We start from the raw sequence: 21090 nt of genomic DNA, 5'->3' as shown, positions 1-21090 counted from the left end.
ATGCATATACAGATCTGGAGAAAACCAGTAATGTACCTGTGACGACGTTTGGCGAAGCCTCCTGATCCTGGCGGTTGGCCAAAGCATATATGCGGTTCGAGGGACCGCTAGAACCTGAAGTACCACCGCGGCCTCGACCGCGTCCTGCCGGTGCTGGCATGCCTCGCCCTGCCGGGCGTGCAACAGATGGAGCAGATGATGAACCGGCGGCTGACCCTGTCGGCTGAGCCACACTACCAGAACCGCTGGCCAACGGACAATCTCTCATAAAATGGCCCTGACCACCACACGAAAAACAAGCTCCAGTGGCTCGATAGCACTCCCCAGGATGAGACTTCCCGCAATGAGAACAACGGGGCCTGGGTGGTCTGGCCTGGCTGGGGCCTATGGATACCTGTGAACCTGCCACTCTGGAGCTCTGACCGGCCCCAGACGGTCCCGCACTATCAAATCTCCGGCTGTCTGACTGAGTACTCCGGCCGGACGGAGGTAGTTGTCTGCCTGACTGCTGCTGCTGAGGCTATCTGCCTCGAGAATCCCCGGAATAACCTGCGGACCTAGCCCTCTTGGACGGCCTCCTGTCCCGGTCTCTACCAGAATGATCAGACCTGTGACGATCCTCCATACCCATCGCATAGGCCTGAAGTCAGGCAATGTCCATATCTGTCTGCAATGACACTGCCATACAGCCGTCGATCAAATACCGATCCAATCCCATAACATATCTGTGCATCCGATCGGACATGTCTGCTACCACGGCCGGTGCATATCGGGCCAGAGAATCAAACTCAAGATTATACTCGCGAACACTCCGACCCCTCTGCTGCAAATGTAAGAATCGGTCGGCCCGTGCCCGCCGCAACTCTGGGGCAGAAAGTGGCGGGTGAAAGCAGTCACAAACTGATCCCACGTAGCTGGGGGAGCACCCTCACCCCTAGATAACTCCCAAGTCTCGTACCAGTGAGTGGCAATATCTCGAAGTCTGTGCGAAGCCAGCTCGACCGACTCGGTCTCTCAAGCCCTGACCAAGTCCAGTGAGCGCCGCATCCCCCGAATAAAGTCATGGGGGTCCTCATCGGGCTTAGACCCGAAGAACTCTGGAGGGCCACATAATAAAAACTCCCGAACTCTCAGGCTGTCCCGCCTGTCATCATCATCATCGTCCCTCCGCCCGCGTCTGCGAGCCTGTCCTGCTACCAGTGTAGTCAGCAACTGTACCGCCTCTCTCAGGGTCCTGTCCTCCGCCCCTGGCTGAGGAGCTGGAGTCTCAGGAGCGGGTACTCGGGCCTCTGGAGCTGCTGAAGGTCCTGCTCCAGGCTGTACTAGTGGGGGTGTAGCAGACCCCTCAGAATGAGGCACCACCTCAGGCAAATCATAAACACGAGCCCGGGTAGATCGTTGTGCCTGACTAGTCTCTCCCATCCTCGCTTTGCCCTTCTGGGCCGCCGTTGCGTTCTTCGGAGGCATCACTGCAAACACAAGAACGGGTCAGATCAGAATCATCCTAATAGCACACCTCTATCGCACGATCTAAGATTCCAAAGAAAGTAACATCCTAAATGCCCTGTAGCTTCCTGTGTATAGATGTGGTGCACAACACATCGATAAACAAGACTCTACGAGACACGGCCTGTAGACATTCCGAGGACAAACTGCTCTGATACCACTTTTGTCACGACCCAGCCCCGTGGGCCGCGACTGGCACCCTACCTGGGTACCCAGACCAAATCACATATTCATTTACCAAATCCGAACGTATTTCAGAATTTCATAAAAGTCATATCAACATAGATTATATCAAAATATGTCTTAAGCGGTCGCACAAATCAAAATGTCATATCGAATCCAAACGGAGCAGCGGAATAGACATCGCCGGTCATAAGTGCAAATATAAGCATAAGGGCCATTTAGGGCCATCATAACAAACTGACCGCTGTAAGACCAGAAAACAAAATCAAACAGACATACATAGGACCCTCGCCCCACATATATGACTACAGGCCTCTACGAATTCAAAACAAAGACATATGGCGAGACAGGGCCCTGCCGTACCCAAATAGTCAAATATACAAAATATATACATAGCAAAAGAAGACTATACCAAAAGTGGACTCCGAGTCAAGAAGGAGTACTCCGAAAGAGCAGAGAGTGAAGCCTACAGTGGAGGATCACCAATGTCTGTACCTGCGGGCATGAAACGCAGCCCCCGAAGAAAGGGGTCAGTACGAAATATGTACTGAGTATGTAAAGCACGGAGTACAGAAATATGAGCCAAAACTGAAAGCAAACCGGATATCAAAGGGAAGTACCAATCAGTATATCAAAATCCGTATCAAATCATATACATATACATAATGCAAACGAAATCATGCAAACGCTCAAGAACGTGGTCGCCACTCCGACGCTGGCGTTACACACAGCATAACACCAGAAGGTTTCGAATCTCCGTACATCCCCGAACACAAACATAAGTGAGCGTATCGCATCACTATCCATATCACAGCATAACTCCAAACGGAACCCGGCCCTATGGCGAGGCCTCGGGAACCGTAACACAGCATACAGCCGAATTATCATAGGGCGCATGAATCATAACCGGCCCGGGAACCGGCGAACGAAGTCATAAGGAGGCACGAGCGGAGGCGTGAGCAAACAAATGCAAATCATATTTCAAAATAGCCTTTCAAAACATAATGATGTCATAAGTCATTTCATAACCCAAAATAATCGAATACTTAGCTGATACGAAGGTTTATTTCACAAAATGTTCCCAAAGTGGTACGTATGGCTCAAAACAAAACTTAACATATCATAATAGTCAAAACATGATTCATAGAGGGAAGTTTCAAGGTCGAAGATCTCATATCGAAGTTTATCCAAAAAGGGAGCCCAATAGGACAAATAGGGCGTCTCGGGGTTAGCGGGCCCACCTCGAGTCAAATTGAGGTGGCGAACATAATTTACGAACATTTAAAGGCCAAAAGATCATACATAATGATTTCAAAGTAACCCGATCACATTTCGATAGGTTTCGAACATTTGGTTGCATTCTAGCCAAAATAGAGCCTTTAGGCTTCAATTGAATTGAATGAATAGTAGTCGTTTTGTAGATCGGGTTTCGAGGAGTAGAAATGCTCCGGAGGTTCCAATATTCACCTAACATACTAAGACATGCCAAACGAAAAAGTGGGAAGCTTTACATACCTTATAGATGTCTTATGCTCTCCCAAAAATCAAATCCTGTTTCGTCCGAAATCTGCAAATGGTCAAAGTTACCAATTTGAGATTCTTAGGCTTAAAGTTCCATTAACTTGATTTTTGTCTACCGAAATTTCGGCAGCATTTCCCCTATAAATCTAGCATCCCCGAGACTTAGCTCGGCTCCAAATACACCAACAACAACAACCCAAACATCACAAACAACATAAATCACAATCAAATCATTCTAACTTCAAAGTTCTACCTTACTACACAAGTTGACAATCTTTCATTCAAACTTCACAATTCCAAATCTATATCCACATTATTGTATTCATTCACTCGTTCAAGATTATGCAATCACATCCCAAATATATTCCAAACCATGTACAAAATTTCCCAAAATTCATTACTTTCCATATTTCTTTCTAAACATCAAAACTTACAACGAACGTTCTAACTTGCGTCGTTTCATTCCGAATTTACTAACAGCAACCATAAGTCATATTTAAAGTCTTTAGTATCATACATATACAATGATATACGCAAATATACAAAAGGTATACACTTTCCCGTAATGATCCGAAATCTTTTCTAACGCCAATTCAATTCCTTAAACGTTCATTTACGACATAAAGGCCACAACGACACATTGAACAAACTAAACAAGATCAAATTCACTACTCCTTCCACACCAATATAGCTAACGGCCAAACACACCCTTCACACACACACACGGCCATGCTCAACACAACACAATTCCATAATCTTCATGCAACTTTAATCACTACCACATATATACCCATTTCATAACATAAAAACATAGAAATCATACCTTATTCTTGAAATTCCGATTTGCCGCAAACGTCGCTCTTTCGCTTAACTAATTATATCACGTCGGAGAGCGTCTTGCATACTCTATGAATACAAGAAGAACAAGATTTTTAGATTGGAAACAAAGCTAGGAAATTTTTTTTTTCTTTCCTTGTTGCTTGGCCGAGAGCTGCTTTTGGAGGTTCTTCAATTTTTTTTTTTCTTGAACTTTCTAGGGATATACATGGTTAAATACATGCTTAAATGGTCACATGCAAAGCACATGACCATTAATAATGGGGCTTGGGCCTTGGCCGGCCACCCATAATACTTGGGCCTCAATTTTTGTTAAATTTTTCTTGGCCCAATCCATTGAAGTCTCGTTTTGTAATTCCCGAAACTAATTTCCGAAATTCCAAATTTACCCTTGGCCTTCCCCGATGTCTTAACATTAATGATTTCATAACCAACATAGTCATGTCAACTAGAATCAAAATATTTCCTCATAACACACAAGTCTTAATTATTTCTCGATTTCCAAATATACGAAAACACGGAACATAACACCTTCACCCATCTTCCTTTCCACGGTTCGTATCTTGTATTATCTCATTTTTACGCCCCAAGCGGCTATGTTGCCTCAGAAAATCGAAGACTACCTCTTTGAAGGTCTCTTTGGGTTACCATTTTGTTACAACGACTATCAAACCATGAGGGAATTGCCTTTAGCCCTATGCTCCTTTCCTTAATTCTATTTAAGACCTCTAGATCGTCTTGCATATTAATCATTTCATCGATGTAGCTTATATCCGCTCTATACTCCCTATACCGTATCGTCCACAAACTCGCCCTCTCTTGGCTTACCTTTCCTCAATAATTACTCCCTGGGACCTTTACCGTGTAACTCACCGGGGGTCCAATTCCATTTGTTACTGTCTGGAGATACATACAAAGTCAGTCCATTGATCGTTCATAATCAAACTTTGTTTCTTCTTCCGTCTTACCTCTCATACTTTCCTTAGAAGATTTCATCCATATAACAATCGTTCTAAGCATAGTTCAGAGTACCATTGACTACCCCTCCTCTTTTTTTTTGAACTGCAACTTAAGGTTCAACGCCAATCCTTTCATACTCTTCTTTGATCATGTCACACTGCTATAGGAGCATTGTCCCCCGCCATCTCAACATTTTAATAACAGGGTAACGCTTGGCCCTTTTAAAATTCTTGGGAGACATGTCCTGTAAACTCACTCCTTATGCATAAATGTCCTAATCCTCAATTGGTTCCACATTCCTTGTCATCATTTAATCAGTCACACCTTTCCCACGGTAAGATTCAAAACTTCAACCACTCCATAACACCTATTAACATTCCTACTTAATGTTTGGATATCCACAGGGTGTGGTTCTCTTCCACCCTCTGTTTATCAAGTTTCTGCTCTAGTAGAGATTTTTCCTGTTTACCTCATTTTTGCCCTTCCTTCTCTATTTCCAGTACGTCTCTCTTTCTTCTCTTCTCTTTTTTTCTACTACATGCATCACACATACCGGGCATTCGTCATTTATTGTTCTTTTGTTTCGTTGATCAACCATATTTTGGTTTCGCTTCCCTTCATGTCAGTAATAACAACTTCTGTTATGTAACTGCTCGAGTAAATTCCTAGATAAATAACCCGAACTACAACAAAGGATACAACTACAGTGTCACGCCCCGAACCTGGGCCTGGACGTAACACGGCACCCGGTGCCTGATTGCATGTGACAGAGCGAACTAACTGGTTGGCTGAATCAACTTGTGATACAAAAATATAATTAATTTATAAAATAAAACTAACACATGCTGATTAATTAAACGTCTGACTGAAATGTCATAATGCGGAAATACTTAGACAATCTGAACATATCTGACAGTAGCCAACATGGCTAAACCAAAACAACTGAACGACTGAGTATAACTGTCAACAAGGCTAACATAACAAATATCTGACTGTCTGAACTGTGTCTATGAAGCCTCTAATGAATACAAAAAGGTAATTGTCTAGAAAACTGTGATAATTGCATGACTAATATCGCCCCGAAAGAAACTGGGGCTCACCACAGTAGCTGATACGAACACTCCTAAGTAGCTGGATCGTCAACCTGTATGTCGTTACCTGCATCGCGAGATGCAGGCCCCCAAGCAATAAAAAGGGACATCAGTACATTTGAATTATACTGGTATGTAAAGCAACTGAAGCAATAAAACACTGGAACTGAAATTGAAACTGAACTAAACAGGAAAGCAAGAAGCTGAAGTACACCCTGTTTTGGATGAAGGATCACCTGTAAAACTGTAAATATAACTATGGCCTAAGGCCCAAATAATGTGCACAAAAACTGTGGCCTCAGGCCCAAGCAATACGTATGCATAAACTGTGGCCTAGGGCCTAAAAATACAAATACAGGTGTTCAACATTAACAATTTACAAGACTGAGACTGGCTATAGCTGATAGCATGATAACTGTTTCTGATTATGGGACTCATGCAAATAACGAGTTATACACTAACTGAGACTCATGTGATAACAATGCATAAGTCTATAAAGATTACGTGCTGAGTTCATGATGTTCAAAGTGACAACCATGAACGAATTCTGTAGCTGCAACCCTAGAAAATAACAGTTCTATATCATATCATGAAACTAGGGCTAAACTATATTCTGAGTCAAATTGCTGACAAGTATGAAGAATGAGGCGTAGGGAGAATCATGAATATTCCCTAACGTAGATAGTTAGCCTCACATACCTTAATTCCAGCTTTTGAGCGTAATACAATGTTCGTCAACGCTTTCAACTTTGATCTATATGAATACAAGTCAAAGGGATTTTATATTAGCAATAATATTCATGCTTTGGTTATCTAAGCATTTTATCAAATGCTTAATGGGCATAAAGCTCCACAATCTCCATTAATGGTGTTTCTTCACCCAATTCCCATTCTATTACTTCTAGGTGATTCTACAATCTCAATTAGATGTAATTAACATCATTCTCCATCACCCATATCATTATAACAATCTCAAGTCAACAATTCAAATCCCTACTATAGTTCGTGTAATTCTCTTTACTAAACCCATTTATTATTCTCCCAAGAACTCATCAATTCACTATTATGAATGATTAGAGTGTAGAAACATTACCTTTTTGCCGTTCAATCCTCTTGATTCAAGGGTTTTCACGCCCAAAAATAATGTTTCATTCACAACTCTATTGATTAGAAGGGTTTACTCAAGTTAGAAAGAGATTAGGGACTTGAATTCAACCTAGAATCATGATAAAACTTACCTTGTAGGGTTCTTGAGGCTTGGGACTTGTTCTCCCTGACTTTAGAGTAATTTTTCGTGACTAGGGGTGTTATGAAAATAAACCCCAAGGTTAAATATAACATAAACGCGAAATCCCGACTTTTAACCCAAAACCCGACCTGTTATCCGATGGGTCTGTGACGCACATGCATCGCGCGACATTCTGCAGGTCGATACTCAGAGTTATGCGATCGGCCCGCGACACGGGGCCATCACACGCACCCTGAAAAGCGACGTGTGTCGGTTCTATGCAGTGTTCGGTAAAATGGTCATAACTTCTTGTACGGAGCTCTGTTTGGGCTCCACAATATACCGTTGCAAAGATATTTCAAAGAGCTACAACTTTCATGTTTTAGGTTTTCTCAAATTCCCAACCGATTTTCACGACATTTGACCGTAAGGCAAACATATCAAAAACTTAGCCGATTCTATAGAATTTTAAGTGCCATACTATTAGCCATATTGAGACGATCATATCTCTTGCTCCGATCTCTCATTGGCCTGGTCCATATATCGTTACAAAGGTATTTCTACATACTACAACTTTCATTAAGGTACTTTCCCTAATTCCCAACTAATCAAGGATTTATGGCTGCCCGAAGTAGGCCTATCAACCATTTTCGCAAAATGTTCAAACCTTCATTTTTTCCAATAAAGATCTATTGGCATGAGTCTAACCTTAGTTCTAAGATACATGGTGTAACATTATCTCCCCTACGGGATCATTCGTCCTCGAATGATGGTCTTGGTTATAATCGTGGTTAAATCTGAGACTCTATGGAAGTTTGGCAGCGTTTATTTTGTAACTAAGATACCTAAAACTAACTGACCGAGCCACATGATCACTGAACTGACTGAATGAATACATGATTACTGAACTGAATGTCTAATGAATTGTCTGAATACTGAAAACATGGAGATTATACTATAAGGATCTAAATGAAAAGGTTAGTTACCTTCAGCATTTTCTTCTTGCTCTTCAAAGAGATGGGGATATCTAGACTTCATGTCCTCTTCGGCCTCCCACGTAGCCTCTTCAACTTTCTGATTTCTCCATAGTACTTTCACTGAAGCAATCTCTTTAGTTCTCAACTTGCGGATTTGACGATCAAGAATAGCCACTGGGATCTCTTCATAGGACAAACTATCTTTAACCCCTAGGATTTCTGTAGGAACAACTAGAGACGGGTCTCCCATGAACTTCTTCAGCATAGATACATGAATACTGGGTGTACAACAGCCAAATGTTGTGGAAATTCTAACTCATAAGCCAGTTGCCTGATCCTTTGCAGGATTCTATATGGCCCAATATAGCGGGGGCTAAGCTTCCGCTTCTTCCCAAATCTCATAATGCCTTTCATAGGCGAAACTTTCAGGAACACCCAATCATCAACTTGGAACTCCAAGTCTCTGCGCCGCATGCCCGAATAGGACTTTTGGCGACTCTGAGCCGTCTTCAAATGCTCTTGAATCAACTTGACTTTCTCCATAGCCTGATAGACCAAGTCTGGCCCTAACAACTCTGCTTCACCAACCTCAAACCAACGAATTGGCGACCTACATCTCCGCCCATACAAGGCCTCAAACGGTGCCATATGGATACTAGAGTGGTAACTATTATTATAAGAAAACTCAAAGAGGGGCAAATGGTCATCCCAATTACCTTTGAAATCTAGGACACATGCTCTCAACATGTCCTCAAGAGTCTGAATAGTACGCTCTGCCTGGCCATCTGTCTGAGGATGAAAAGCTGTGCTGAGCTTCACCCTTGTGCCCAATCCTTTCTGAAAGGATTTCCAAAAGTCCGCAGTAAACTGAGCACCATGGTCTGAAATTATGGACAAAGGAGTCCCGTGCAACTGGATGATTTCTTGAATATATAACTTGGCATAATCTTCTGCCGAATCTGTAGTCTTCACTGGAAAAAAGTGAGTTGACTTGGTAAGTCAATCTACAATCACCCAAATCGAATCATGCTTTCGAAAAGAGCGAGGTAAACCTGTTATGAAATCCATGTTTATCATCTCCCATTTCCAAACAGGAATGTCTATGTTCTGAGCTAACCCACCTGGCCTTTGGTGTTCGGCTTTCACTTGCTGGCAATTTAGACACTTAGCCATAAAATTTGCTACATTATTCTTCATGTCATTCCACCAATAAATCTCCTTAAGATCATGATACATCTTTGTGGAACCTGGGTGAATGGAATACCTGGAATTATAGGTTTCAGACATAATCCGATCTCTGAGCCCATCTATGTCTGGAACGCATAATCTGCCTCTGTACCTCAAAGTACCATCATCTTCCCCTTGTTCAAAGGCCGTAGTCTTGTGTTTGTGAATTCCCTCCTTCAGCTGTAATAGGCAGGGATCACTAAACTGTTTTTCTTTCACTTCTGCTACTAAGGAGGATTCAGCCCTGTTCTGAACAACAACTCCACCATCTCCACAGTCTAGAATTCGAACTCCTAGGCTTGCTAAGCGGTGGACTTCCTTTGTCATAGTTTGCTTGTCTGCCTCGACATGAGCTAAACTTCCCATGGAACGCCGACTGAGAGCATCAGCTACATTATTCGCCTTCCCTAGATGATAGAGAATATCCACATCATAGTCCTTAAGCAATTCGAGCCATCTTCTCTGCCTAAGATTCAACTCTCTTTGCTTGAAAATATATTGCAGGCTTTTATGATCGGTGAAAATATCCACATGTACTCCACACAAGTAGTGCCGCCATATCTTGAGTGCAAAAACCACATCTGCTAACTCTAAGTCATGGGTTGGATAATTCTTCTCATGAGTCTTAAGCTGTATAGACGCATAAGCAACAACCTTACCATGCAGCATTCAAACACATCCGAGACCAACTCCCGAAGCATCGCAATAAACAACGAATCCCTCGGTTTCCTCTGGTAGTGTCAAAACTGGAGCAGAACTCGTTCTGCTACTCATCTTACTCATTTAATGTTTTTTTTTTATCAATTTATACTGAAGGCATAAGAAAATTATCTTTTCATTTGAGAACATAAAAATACGTTTATATGCACAAGCCTCTCGGCCATCAAAATAATATATATCCAAATACATAGTAGCATCTCGTGAGACCATCTAACGCACGCTGTGTATCAACGAGCCTCTACTGGAGTACTAAACATAAGGATGGCACAAGACCTCGTCATGCCCAAAAATACATATACATGAGAATACACAAAAGAATAATCATAAGCACCTCCGGAACAATGGAGTGCTCTCAAATTAGCTGACGGCTACTATGAATCTGGGTCAAGCTCTCCTCCCTTCTTACCTGTGGGCATGTAACACAGCGTCCAAACAAAACGGACGTCAGTACAAACATTGTACTGAGTATGAGAGGCATAAACAATGAAATAGAACGATGACATAAAGGAAATATCAATATGGTACATCTATATTTGACTGTCAAGTATAAAAGAACTAAGTCATGCTGTCTTAATCATACTCGTCATCATATCATATATGCATAATGTATAAGCTACCCGCCCATATAGGTGCGGGGTAGTAATATATATAAGTTGCCCGTCCATATCGGATCGGTGTGATAATCATAACATTAGCCTGCGTCCAGGCCTCCCACGTCCGGGGTATCATCTCATGCCGCCCACTAGTGGTGTCTGCCAAAGCCATTTGGCCATGGTGTATCGTATAGCTGCCCGCCTTGGCGGTGACTGCCCGACCAAATAGGCGCGGTGTTATATCATCATCATACATGCTCATCATAATATGCTTATCATAACATACCTATCATAATACATGCATAAGGCTTAAAACAGCTTTACTTTATCGGGGTGACGTAAAGTCGTGATCCCCCGATTTAATTATGGAGCAATTATTGAAATTCTGCCTCACCTTGAAGGAAGTAGCATATAAGGTGAGTGTAAGCAATATATATCATCATTTTCATTATAAGACTCATGACGTATCTCTTATCTTATATAGTTACTCACATACATAGGCTTTTAACTTTCTGGAATATAGGAACTCACAAAGAGGAAGGAAAATCATGCTAGAAGATTCATGCCATTAGAAAGAAAGGACTAGCCTCACATACCTTTGACGTTTAACTAAGCTACCGCTTGCTTGTTCTCCTTTAGTGCGTACGTTCTACCTTCAAGAGAATTTGTATCGATATTAGCTAGCGATTATAAAAACGGCTTAATAGCGCTAGAGAAAATTGGACGACATTTCCTTTCATTTATGCAACCCTTCCTATATTCTATATCAACTCTCAAACGCTCACAACAACATTCACAATATTGTAATCAACAATCATCATTTATATACATTAACCACAATCCACCATTTCTCATCAATCTCCCCACATTTATGGTTATAGCTGTCACGACCCAGTTAGGGGCCGTGACGGGTACCCGGGGTTGACCACCGAGCACCGCTCGTTCTACTACTCATCATACTCATTAATACTCCTTTTTCGTTCATAAACTCATAATCATAAGAAACTCATTTTCATTAAGGAACATAAATACTTTTATATACATAAGCCCTTTGGCTATCAAAAGATAATGTACACATATCTACATATATACAGTAGTGACCTTGTGAGACCATATAACCCACACATACATATCTACGAGCCTCCACTAGAGTACTAGACATATCGACGGGACAAGAACCCGTCGTGCCCAAAATACTTATGCATATATATATACACAAAAGTATAGACTTGATTAGCTCCTCCGGAATAATGGAGTGCTTCTGCAAATCTGCTGATAGCTCCTAAAGATCTGCGTCGTCTCCCTGTCTACCTGTGGGCATGAACACAGCGTCCAAAGAAAATGGACGTCAGTATGAATATTGTACTGAGTATGTGAGTCATGAATGAAACAAACATAATAGAGAAATCATAAGTCATGAGGTTAAGGAAAAAAAAACCTGCGCGACCTCTAAGGATGAATGCATTTCATACATATATCATATATACATAATCGTCGTACATGAACCATCATGGCGTATACATCATCATGTCATATAATTCATCGTCGTAGTACCGTAGCTTCTCATACACATAAAACATTATCCGTATTCGGCCACGTAGGGCTCGACAACATCCGTATTCGGCCACGTGGTGGCTCGACAATATCCGTATTCGGCCACATAGTGGCTCGACAATATCACATACATATCTTCCGTATTCGGCCACGTAGTGGCTCGACCATATCACATGTAACATACAAGGATCAATATATCTCATCATTATCATTGCCATCACATACATCTCATAAGCTTATCGTAACCTTTCATTAATGCACACATTAAAATTTAAAGACAATCTATGAAAAACACATCATATTCGTAGCACGAATTTCGTATAAATATCGTATGATAGTCTTTTATAATCTTTGGGCTTAAGCTCGTCATTTCCATTATCATTTCTATAGCGTATCTCTTACCTTTATCTCACATGAAATCCTTTAAGAACATAGACTTGTATTTTCTCGAAACATTGGTCATAGGACATGCATTGAGGCTTATGAACAATCTACCACACTGTCGGGGTGACGTAAGGTCAAGAGCCCCCGCTTACATTATAGAGCATTCATAGGTAATCCGCCTCACCTTGAAGGAATTAGTATATAAGGTAAGTGTATACATCCAACATTACCAATAGATCGTAGTTAATGTCTTTAGCTTTGTTTAAACATTATACCATGAACTCTAGAATATTTAGTCTTAAGCTTATCATCTCCGTTATCGTGCTCATAACATGTCTCTTATTCTTATCTCACGTGGCTATCCATGAACATAGGCTCTTGGTTCCGGAATATAAGGAAGCCATGGAAATGTAAGGAAACAATATCATATCATGGGATTCATACCTTTGAAAGAAAGGACTAGCCTTACATATCTTTTCCTTTAGCTATTATACCGCTTGATCGTTCCTCTTCAATATTCGCGTCTTTACCTTCAAGAGAATTCGCATCAACGTCAGTTAATCGACTATAAGAACGCGTGACTATTTCTAGGGAAAATTGGGAAGCATTTCTTTCGTTTATACAACCTTTCCGATATTCTATATCGGCTCTCAAATATTCATAACAACATTCTAAGTATGATAGACAACACTCATCATTGGTTTACAATATCCGTATTTCATAATTTGTCTTCAATTTCTCCATAATCATGGCCATGGTCCATTGTTGCATTTTTCTCACATAGGATACTTATTCCATGTTATAAATGTCATTCATAGCATTTTTATAATCACAATTTATCAATGATCATGGCTCAATTTAACTATCATGCAACCATGACACTATTCACTCATTAATGACCCATTTCTTACATCCTTCTATAATCCAAGTGTTTCAACTCTTCTATACCCTAAATAACATGTAAAGGCCATAAAACTTACCTTAGATGTTGTAGGAACAAGCCTTGAGTGGTATTGTTCTTCTTACACCCAAAACCCTAGTTTGCTTCTCTTGAAATCTCTTAACTTGGATGAACCTTGATAGGTCTCATACACTTGATTCACTTAGACTTTTTATATTGATCCTTGATTTCCTTTGTTTTCTTGTAAGTGAATAGTGGAGAGTATTCTAGAGGTTTCTAGAGAGAAATGTCATGGAGATGAAATGAATTTTATGAGCTTAGGTCTCCTTTTAATGACTTAAAATCTGATCCGGAATGAACAGTAGCTGAAGTGTACAGTGGTCATAAACCCAGTTTACGGTCCATATTCCAGTTTACGGGCCGTATTTCATGGTCGTATTTAAGCATATCAAAACCAGAAAGGTAGGTTGAGGATCATGGTGATTTACGATCGCAGTTTACGGGCCGTATTTTAATTTACGGTCCGTATTCCAAGTCGTACTTAACCATTTGAACATTTAGCAGAAAGTTGAAGTTTTGTAAGTTGGAATACGACCTGGCAGTTTACGAGTCGTATACCACTTTACGGTCCGTATTTCATTTTACGACCGACTGGCTAAAATGCAAATCTGTAACTTTTTTTTCTCACATTTTCAAAACCTATGATTGGTCATTATGGAGCATAACCTATATCTTATTACAATTGCCTTTGAGATCTTACTTAGGGTCTTCAAACGTCATTCCCTTCTTATTCAAATATCATATACCCGTAGTCTTCGTTAGTCTACTCGTTGTACGTTCACGGGGAAATTTTTGATATGTATCATTCTTCCCCCCTTTTAGAACATTCGTCCTCGAATGTTAATCACTCGGGATTCTATGAGAATTTCGCCAGAGTTTCCCCTGTAATATGGTACTACCACCCTTCACACCCTACTTCCTTAAAGCTTGCGTAGTATCGGTAGTATTTCTTATCGGTAGTATTTCTAAATGTATTTCATATAGATTACCAGTTGTGGATCAATACTATCCTCAAGGATATACATATATAAAAACTATTAATACCACATATCGTACTTTACCGATTACCGTCGCTACACAGCATAAAACCTCTCAATTCATACTTGTTTAACATGATAAATATTTATTTCTCCTTTCACACATTATCAAAGGTTCAGATATACCTGTGACGGCATCGGGAAATGACTCTGGATCCTGTCGCTCAGCTAAAGCATATATACGGGGCTGAGTGGCAGCTGAAGTAGTTGCTCCCCCTCTGCCTCTACCTCGCCCTGCCTGAACCGGGGAAGTCTGCCCTCCCGAGCGCACCGAAGAAGAACCAGCCGCTGGTACTGCGGGCTGAATGGCGTGCCTACCGCCTCGAAATGGACACTCTCTCATAATGTGACCTAGATGGCCGCAAACATAACAAACATCCGAGCCCAATCGGCATGGTCCCCAATGTAGCTTAGCGCACTGGGTACATTATGGTATAGATGATCTGCTCTGGCCTAAATCACTCCTATACCCAGAGCCCGACTCGGTGAAACTTTGATCCGGTCCGGGATGACTAGAGAAGTCTGACACCTAGCCTGCAACTCGTGGAGGTATACTAGTCACCGACTGACCTGAGTGTCTAGAATACGTCTGCCTCGATCCCCTTGTATGGTCGCTACCAGCACCTATGGATATGGCCCTTTTACTTGGCCCCTGATCCATATCACGCTCGCCCCTTTGTGTATGTCATTGCTCTTCTAGATTTTGAGCAAAGGCTCGAATGCGGGAGATATCCATCCCGTCTTACAATGAAGCCGTTAAGAAATCTTTGAACAAATGTGGCCCTAGGCCACTCACAAACCTATGCACTCTATCTCCTATGTCGGCCACCATAGCCAGGGCATATCTAGCCAATGAATTGAATTTAAGGCTATACTCCCGGGCACTCATATTTCCTTGTTTCAAATTTAAGAACCTATCCGCTCTGGCTCGGCGGACCTCGGGTGGCAAATAGTGACGAATAAATGCATCCACGAATTCTTGTTAAACCGGAGGAGGCACATTCTCTCCTCTTGATAATACCCAGTTATTATGCCATAATACCGCCACATCTCGGAGTCTATAAGACGCCAACTCCACAGATTCAGTCTCGGAGGCATGGACAATCCTCAATGTTCTTAGCATCTCGTCAATAAAACCTTCCGGGCCTTCATCCGGTCTTGACCCAAAAACTCCGGAGGATTTAGGCTCATAAAATCACGGGCTCTGGTACTAGCTGCCCGATCAGTTGGACCCACATTTTACTACTGTGCCTGCGCAGCGACCAATTATGTCAATAAATGAATGTCCTCAGTCACCTGTTGACCCGAAGCAACCGGTGGAGGGATTGGAGCTGGAGCTCCTCCTTGTTCTTCCACATTAGGCGGGGTAGATGAAGTATTAGATGTAGCCTCATTTTGTGACTCGCCCTCTTCCACATTCATTGGCGGCTCTTTTCCCACCCGCCTCTTTGTCGTAGTGTTGCCCTTCTGGGCGGCTGTAAGCTTTCCCTTTAGCGGCATTCTGAAATCACAACATGCTATTAGGGAGGGTAAAATCTTATACATGGCTATATCGCACGATCTCATAGAGGAAAGATGGTCATTTTTCCTAAATGCCCTGTAGCCCCTTGTTTATTGATGTGGCGCGCAACACCCCATAAACAAGACTCTACCAGACACGGCTCGTAGACACTTCCTAGGACTGAACTGCTCTGATACAACTTCTGTCACGACCCAGCTAGGGGCCGTGACGGGTACCCGGGGCTGACCACAGAGCACCTCTCGTTCTACTACTCATCATACTCATTAAGCCTCCTTTTTCGTTCATAAACTCATAATCATAAGAAAATCATTTTCATTAAGGAACATAAATACTTTTATATACATAAGCCCTTTGGCTACCAAAAGATAATGTACACATATCTACATATATACAGTAGTGACCTTGTGAGACCGTATAACCCACACATACGTATCTACGAGCCTCTACTAGAGTACTAACATATGGATGGGACAAGACCCCGTCGTGCCCAAAATACTTATACATATATATATACACAAAAGAATAGACCTGATTAGCACCTCCGGAATAATGGAGTGCTTCTGCAAATTTGTTGATAGCTCCTAAAGGTCTGCGTCGTCTCCCTGTCTACCTGTGGGCATGAACACAGCGTCCAAAGAAAATGGACGTCAGTATGAATATTGTACTGAGTATGTAAGGCATGAATGAAACAAACATAATAGAGAAATCATAAGTCATGAGGTTAAGGAAAAACAAACCTGCGCGACCTTTAAGGATGAATGCATTTCATACATATATCACATATACATAATCGTCGTACATGAACCATCATGGCGTATACATCATCATGTCATATAATTCATCGTCGTAGTACCGTAGCTTCTCATACACATAAAACATTATCCGTATTCGGCCACGTAGGGCTCGACAACATCCGTATTCAGCCACGTGGTGGCTCGACAGTATCCGTATTCGGCCACATAGTGGCTCGACAATATCACATACATATCTTCCGTATTCGGCCACGTAGTGGCTCGACCATATCACATGCATCATACAAGGATCAACATATCTCATTATTGTCATTGCCATCACATACATCTCATAAGCTTATCGTAACCTTTCATTAATGCACACATTAAAATTTAAAGACAATCTATGAAAAACACATCATATTCGTAGCACGAATTTCGTATAAATATCGTATGATAGTCTTTTATAATCTTTGGGCTTAAGCTCGTCATTTCCATTATCATTTCTATAGCGCATCTCTTACCTTTATCTCACATGAAATCCTTTAAGAACATAGACTTGTAGTTTCTCGAAATATTGGTCATAGGACATGCAGTGAGGCTTATGAACAATCTATCACACTGTCGGGGTGACGTAAGGTCAAGATCCCCCGCTTACATTATAGAGCATTCATAGGTAATCCGCCTCACCTTGAAGGAATTAGTATATAAGGTAAGTGTATACATCCAGCATTACCAATAGATCGTAGTTAATGTCTTTAGCTTTGTTTAAACATTATACCATGAACTCTAGAATATTTAGTCTTAAGCTTATCACCTCCGTTATCGTGCTCATAACATGTCTCTTATTCTTATCTCACATGGCTATCCATGAACATAGGCTCTTGGTTCCGGAATATAAGGAAGCCATGGAAATGTAAGGAAACAATATCATATCATGGGATTCATACCTTTGAAAGAAAGGACTAGCCTTACATATCTTTTCCTTTAGCTATTCTACCGCTTGATCGTTCCTCTTCAATATTCGCGTCTTTACCTTCAAGAGAATTCGCATCAACGTCAATTAATCGACTATAAGAACGCGTGACTATTTCTAGGGAAAATTGGGCAGCATTTCCTTCGTTTATACAACTCTTCCCATATTCTATATCGGCTATCAAATATTCATAACAACATTCTCAGTATGATAGACAACACTCATCATTGGTTTACAATATCCGTATTTCATAATTTGTCTTCAATTTCTCCATAATCATGGCCATGGTCCATTGTTGCATTTTTCTCACATAGGATACTTATTCCATGTTCTAAATGTCATTCATAGCATTTTTATAATCACAATTTATCAATGATCATGGCTCAATTTAACTATTATCTAACCATGACACTATTCACTCATTAATGACCCATTTCTTACATCCTTCTATAATCCAAGTGTTTCAACTCTTCTATACCCTAAATAACATGTAAAGGCCATAAAACTTACCTTAGATGTTGTAGGAACAAGCCTTGAGTGGTATTGTTCTTTTTGCACCAAAAACCCTAGTTTGCTTCTCTTGAAATCTCTTAACTTGGATGAACCTTGATGGGTCTCATACACTTGATTCACTTAGATTTTTTATATTGATCCGTGATTTCCTTTGTTTTCTTGTAAGTGAAGAGTGGAGAGTATTCTAGAGGTTTCTAGAGAGAAATGTCATGGAGATGAAATGAATTTTATTAGCTTGGGTCTTTTTTTTAATGACTTAAAATCGTATCTGGAATGAACAGTAGCTGATGTGTAGAGTGGTCATAAACCCAGTTTACGGTCCGTATTCCAGTTTACGGGCCATATTTTGTGGTCGTATTTAAGCATATCAAAACCAGAAAGATAGGCTGAGGATCATGGTGATTTACGATCGCAGTTTACGGGCTGTATTTTAATTTACGGTCCGTATTCCAAGTCGTATTTAACCATTTGAACATTTAGCAGAAAGTTGAAGTTTTGTAAGTTGGAAAACGACCTGGTAGTTTACGAGCCGTATACCACTTTACGGTTCGTATTTCATTTTACGACCGATTGGCTAAAATGCAAATCTGCAACTTTTTTTTTTCACATTTTCAAAACCTATGATTGGTCATTATGGAGCATAACCCATCTCTTATTACAATTGCCTTTGAGATCTTACTTAGGGTCGTGAAACGTCATTCCCTTCTTATTCAAATATCATATACCCGTAGTCTTCGTTAGTCTTTTCGTTGTACGTTCACGGGGAAATTTTTGAGGTGTATCATTCTTCCCCCCTTTTAGAACATTCGTCCTCGAATGTTAATCACTCGGGATTCTATGAGCATTTCGCTAGAGTTTCCCCTGTAATATGGTACTACCACCCTTCACACCCTACTTCCTTAAAGCTTGCGTAGCATCGTCCTCACAATCCCCTTTAAGTCTTATCGGCAGTATTTCTAAAGTTATTTCATATAGATTACCAGTTGTGGATCAACACTATCCTGAAGGATATACATATATAAAAACTGTTAATACCACATATCGTACTTTACCGATTACCGTCGCTACACAGCATAAAACCTCTCAATTCATACTTGTTTAATATGATAAATATTTATTTCTCCTTTCACACATTATCAAAGGTTCAGATATACCTGTGACGGCATCGGGAAATGACTCTGCATCCTGTCGCTCAGCTAAAGCATATATACGGGGCTGAGTGGCAGCTGAAGTAGTTGCTCCCCCTCTGCCTCTACCTCGCCCTGCCTGAACCGGGAAAGTCTACCCTCCCGAGCGCATCGAAGAAGAACCAGCCGCTGATACTGCGGGCTGAACCGCGTGCCTACCACCTCGAAATGGACAATCTCTCATAATGTGACCTGGCTGGCCGCAAACATAACAAACATCCGAGCCCAATTGGCATGGTCCCCAATGTAGCTTAGCGCACTGGGTACATTGTGGTATAGATGATCTCCTCTGGCCTAAATCACTCCTATACCGTGAGCCCGACTCGGTGAAACTTTGATCCGGTCTGGGATGACTAGAGAAGTCGGACCCCTGGCCTGCAACTCGTGGAGGTATACTAGTCACCGACTGACCTGAGTGTCTAGAATACTTCTGCCTCGATCCCCTTGTATGGTCGCTACCAGCACCTATGGATATGGCCCTCTTACTTGGCCCCTGATCCATATCACGCTCGCCCCTTTGTGGATGTCGTTGCTCTTCTAGATTTTGAGCATGGGCTTGAATGCGGGAGATATCCATCTCGTCTTGCAATGAAGCCGTTAAGCAATCTTTGAACAAATGTGGCCCTAGGCCACTCACAAACCTATGCACTCTATCTCCCATGTGGGCCACCATAGCCAGGGCATATCTAGCCAATGAATTGAATTTAAGGCTATACTCTCGGGCACTCATATTTCCTTGTTTCAAATTTAAGAACCTATCCGCTCTGGCTCGGCGGACCTCGGGTGGCAAATAGTGACGAATAAATGCATCCACGAATTCTTGTTAAACCGGAGGAGGCGCATTCTCTCCTCTTGATAATACCCAGTTATTATACCATAATACCGCCACATCTCGGAGTCTATAAGACGCCAACTCCACAGATTCAGTCTCGGAGGCATGGACAATCCTCAATGTTCTTAGCATCTCATCAATAAAACCTTGCGGGCCTTCATCTGGTTTTGACCCAAAAACTCCGGAGGATTTAGGCTCAAAAAATCACGGGCTCTGGTACTAGCTGCCCGATCACTTGGACCCACATTTTGCCGCTGTGCCTGCGCGGCGATCAATTATGTCAATAAATGAATGTCCTCGGTCACCTGTTGACCCGAAGCAACCGGTGGAGGGATTGGAGCTGGAGCTCCTCCTTGTTTTTCCACATTAGGCGGGGTAGAGGAAGTATTAGATGTAGCCTCATTTTGTGACTCGCCCTCTTCCACATTCATTGGCGGCTCTTTTCCCACCCGCCTCTTTGTCGTAGTGTTGCCCTTCTGGGCGGCTGTAAGCTTTCCCTTTAGCGGCATTCTGAAATCACAACATGCTATTAGGGAGGGTAAAATCTTAT

At 41.7% G+C, this 21090-nt stretch overlaps 1 protein-coding gene across 1 annotated transcript in view; it reads right to left on the bottom strand.

Moving 5' to 3' along the window:
* Positions 1 to 8198: 8198 nt before the first annotated feature.
* Positions 8199 to 21090, bottom strand: part of LOC132601455 (uncharacterized) — a 38212-nt gene continuing 25320 nt past the window's right edge. The window contains exons 2-6 of the mRNA XM_060314535.1: positions 9792 to 9937; positions 9444 to 9710; positions 8655 to 9092; positions 8313 to 8562; positions 8199 to 8254 (exon numbers count right to left, since the gene is read on the bottom strand). Coding sequence (XP_060170518.1) covers positions 8199 to 8254; positions 8313 to 8562; positions 8655 to 9092; positions 9444 to 9710; positions 9792 to 9937 — 1157 coding nt within the window. The remainder of the gene's footprint in view (positions 8255 to 8312; positions 8563 to 8654; positions 9093 to 9443; positions 9711 to 9791; positions 9938 to 21090) is intronic.

The sequence above is a fragment of the Lycium barbarum genome, chromosome 7, assembly GCF_019175385.1.
Source record: "Lycium barbarum isolate Lr01 chromosome 7, ASM1917538v2, whole genome shotgun sequence".
In the NCBI taxonomy this organism is placed as follows: Eukaryota; Viridiplantae; Streptophyta; class Magnoliopsida; order Solanales; family Solanaceae; genus Lycium; species Lycium barbarum.
This window is presented reverse-complemented; position numbering and strand designations above follow the sequence as displayed.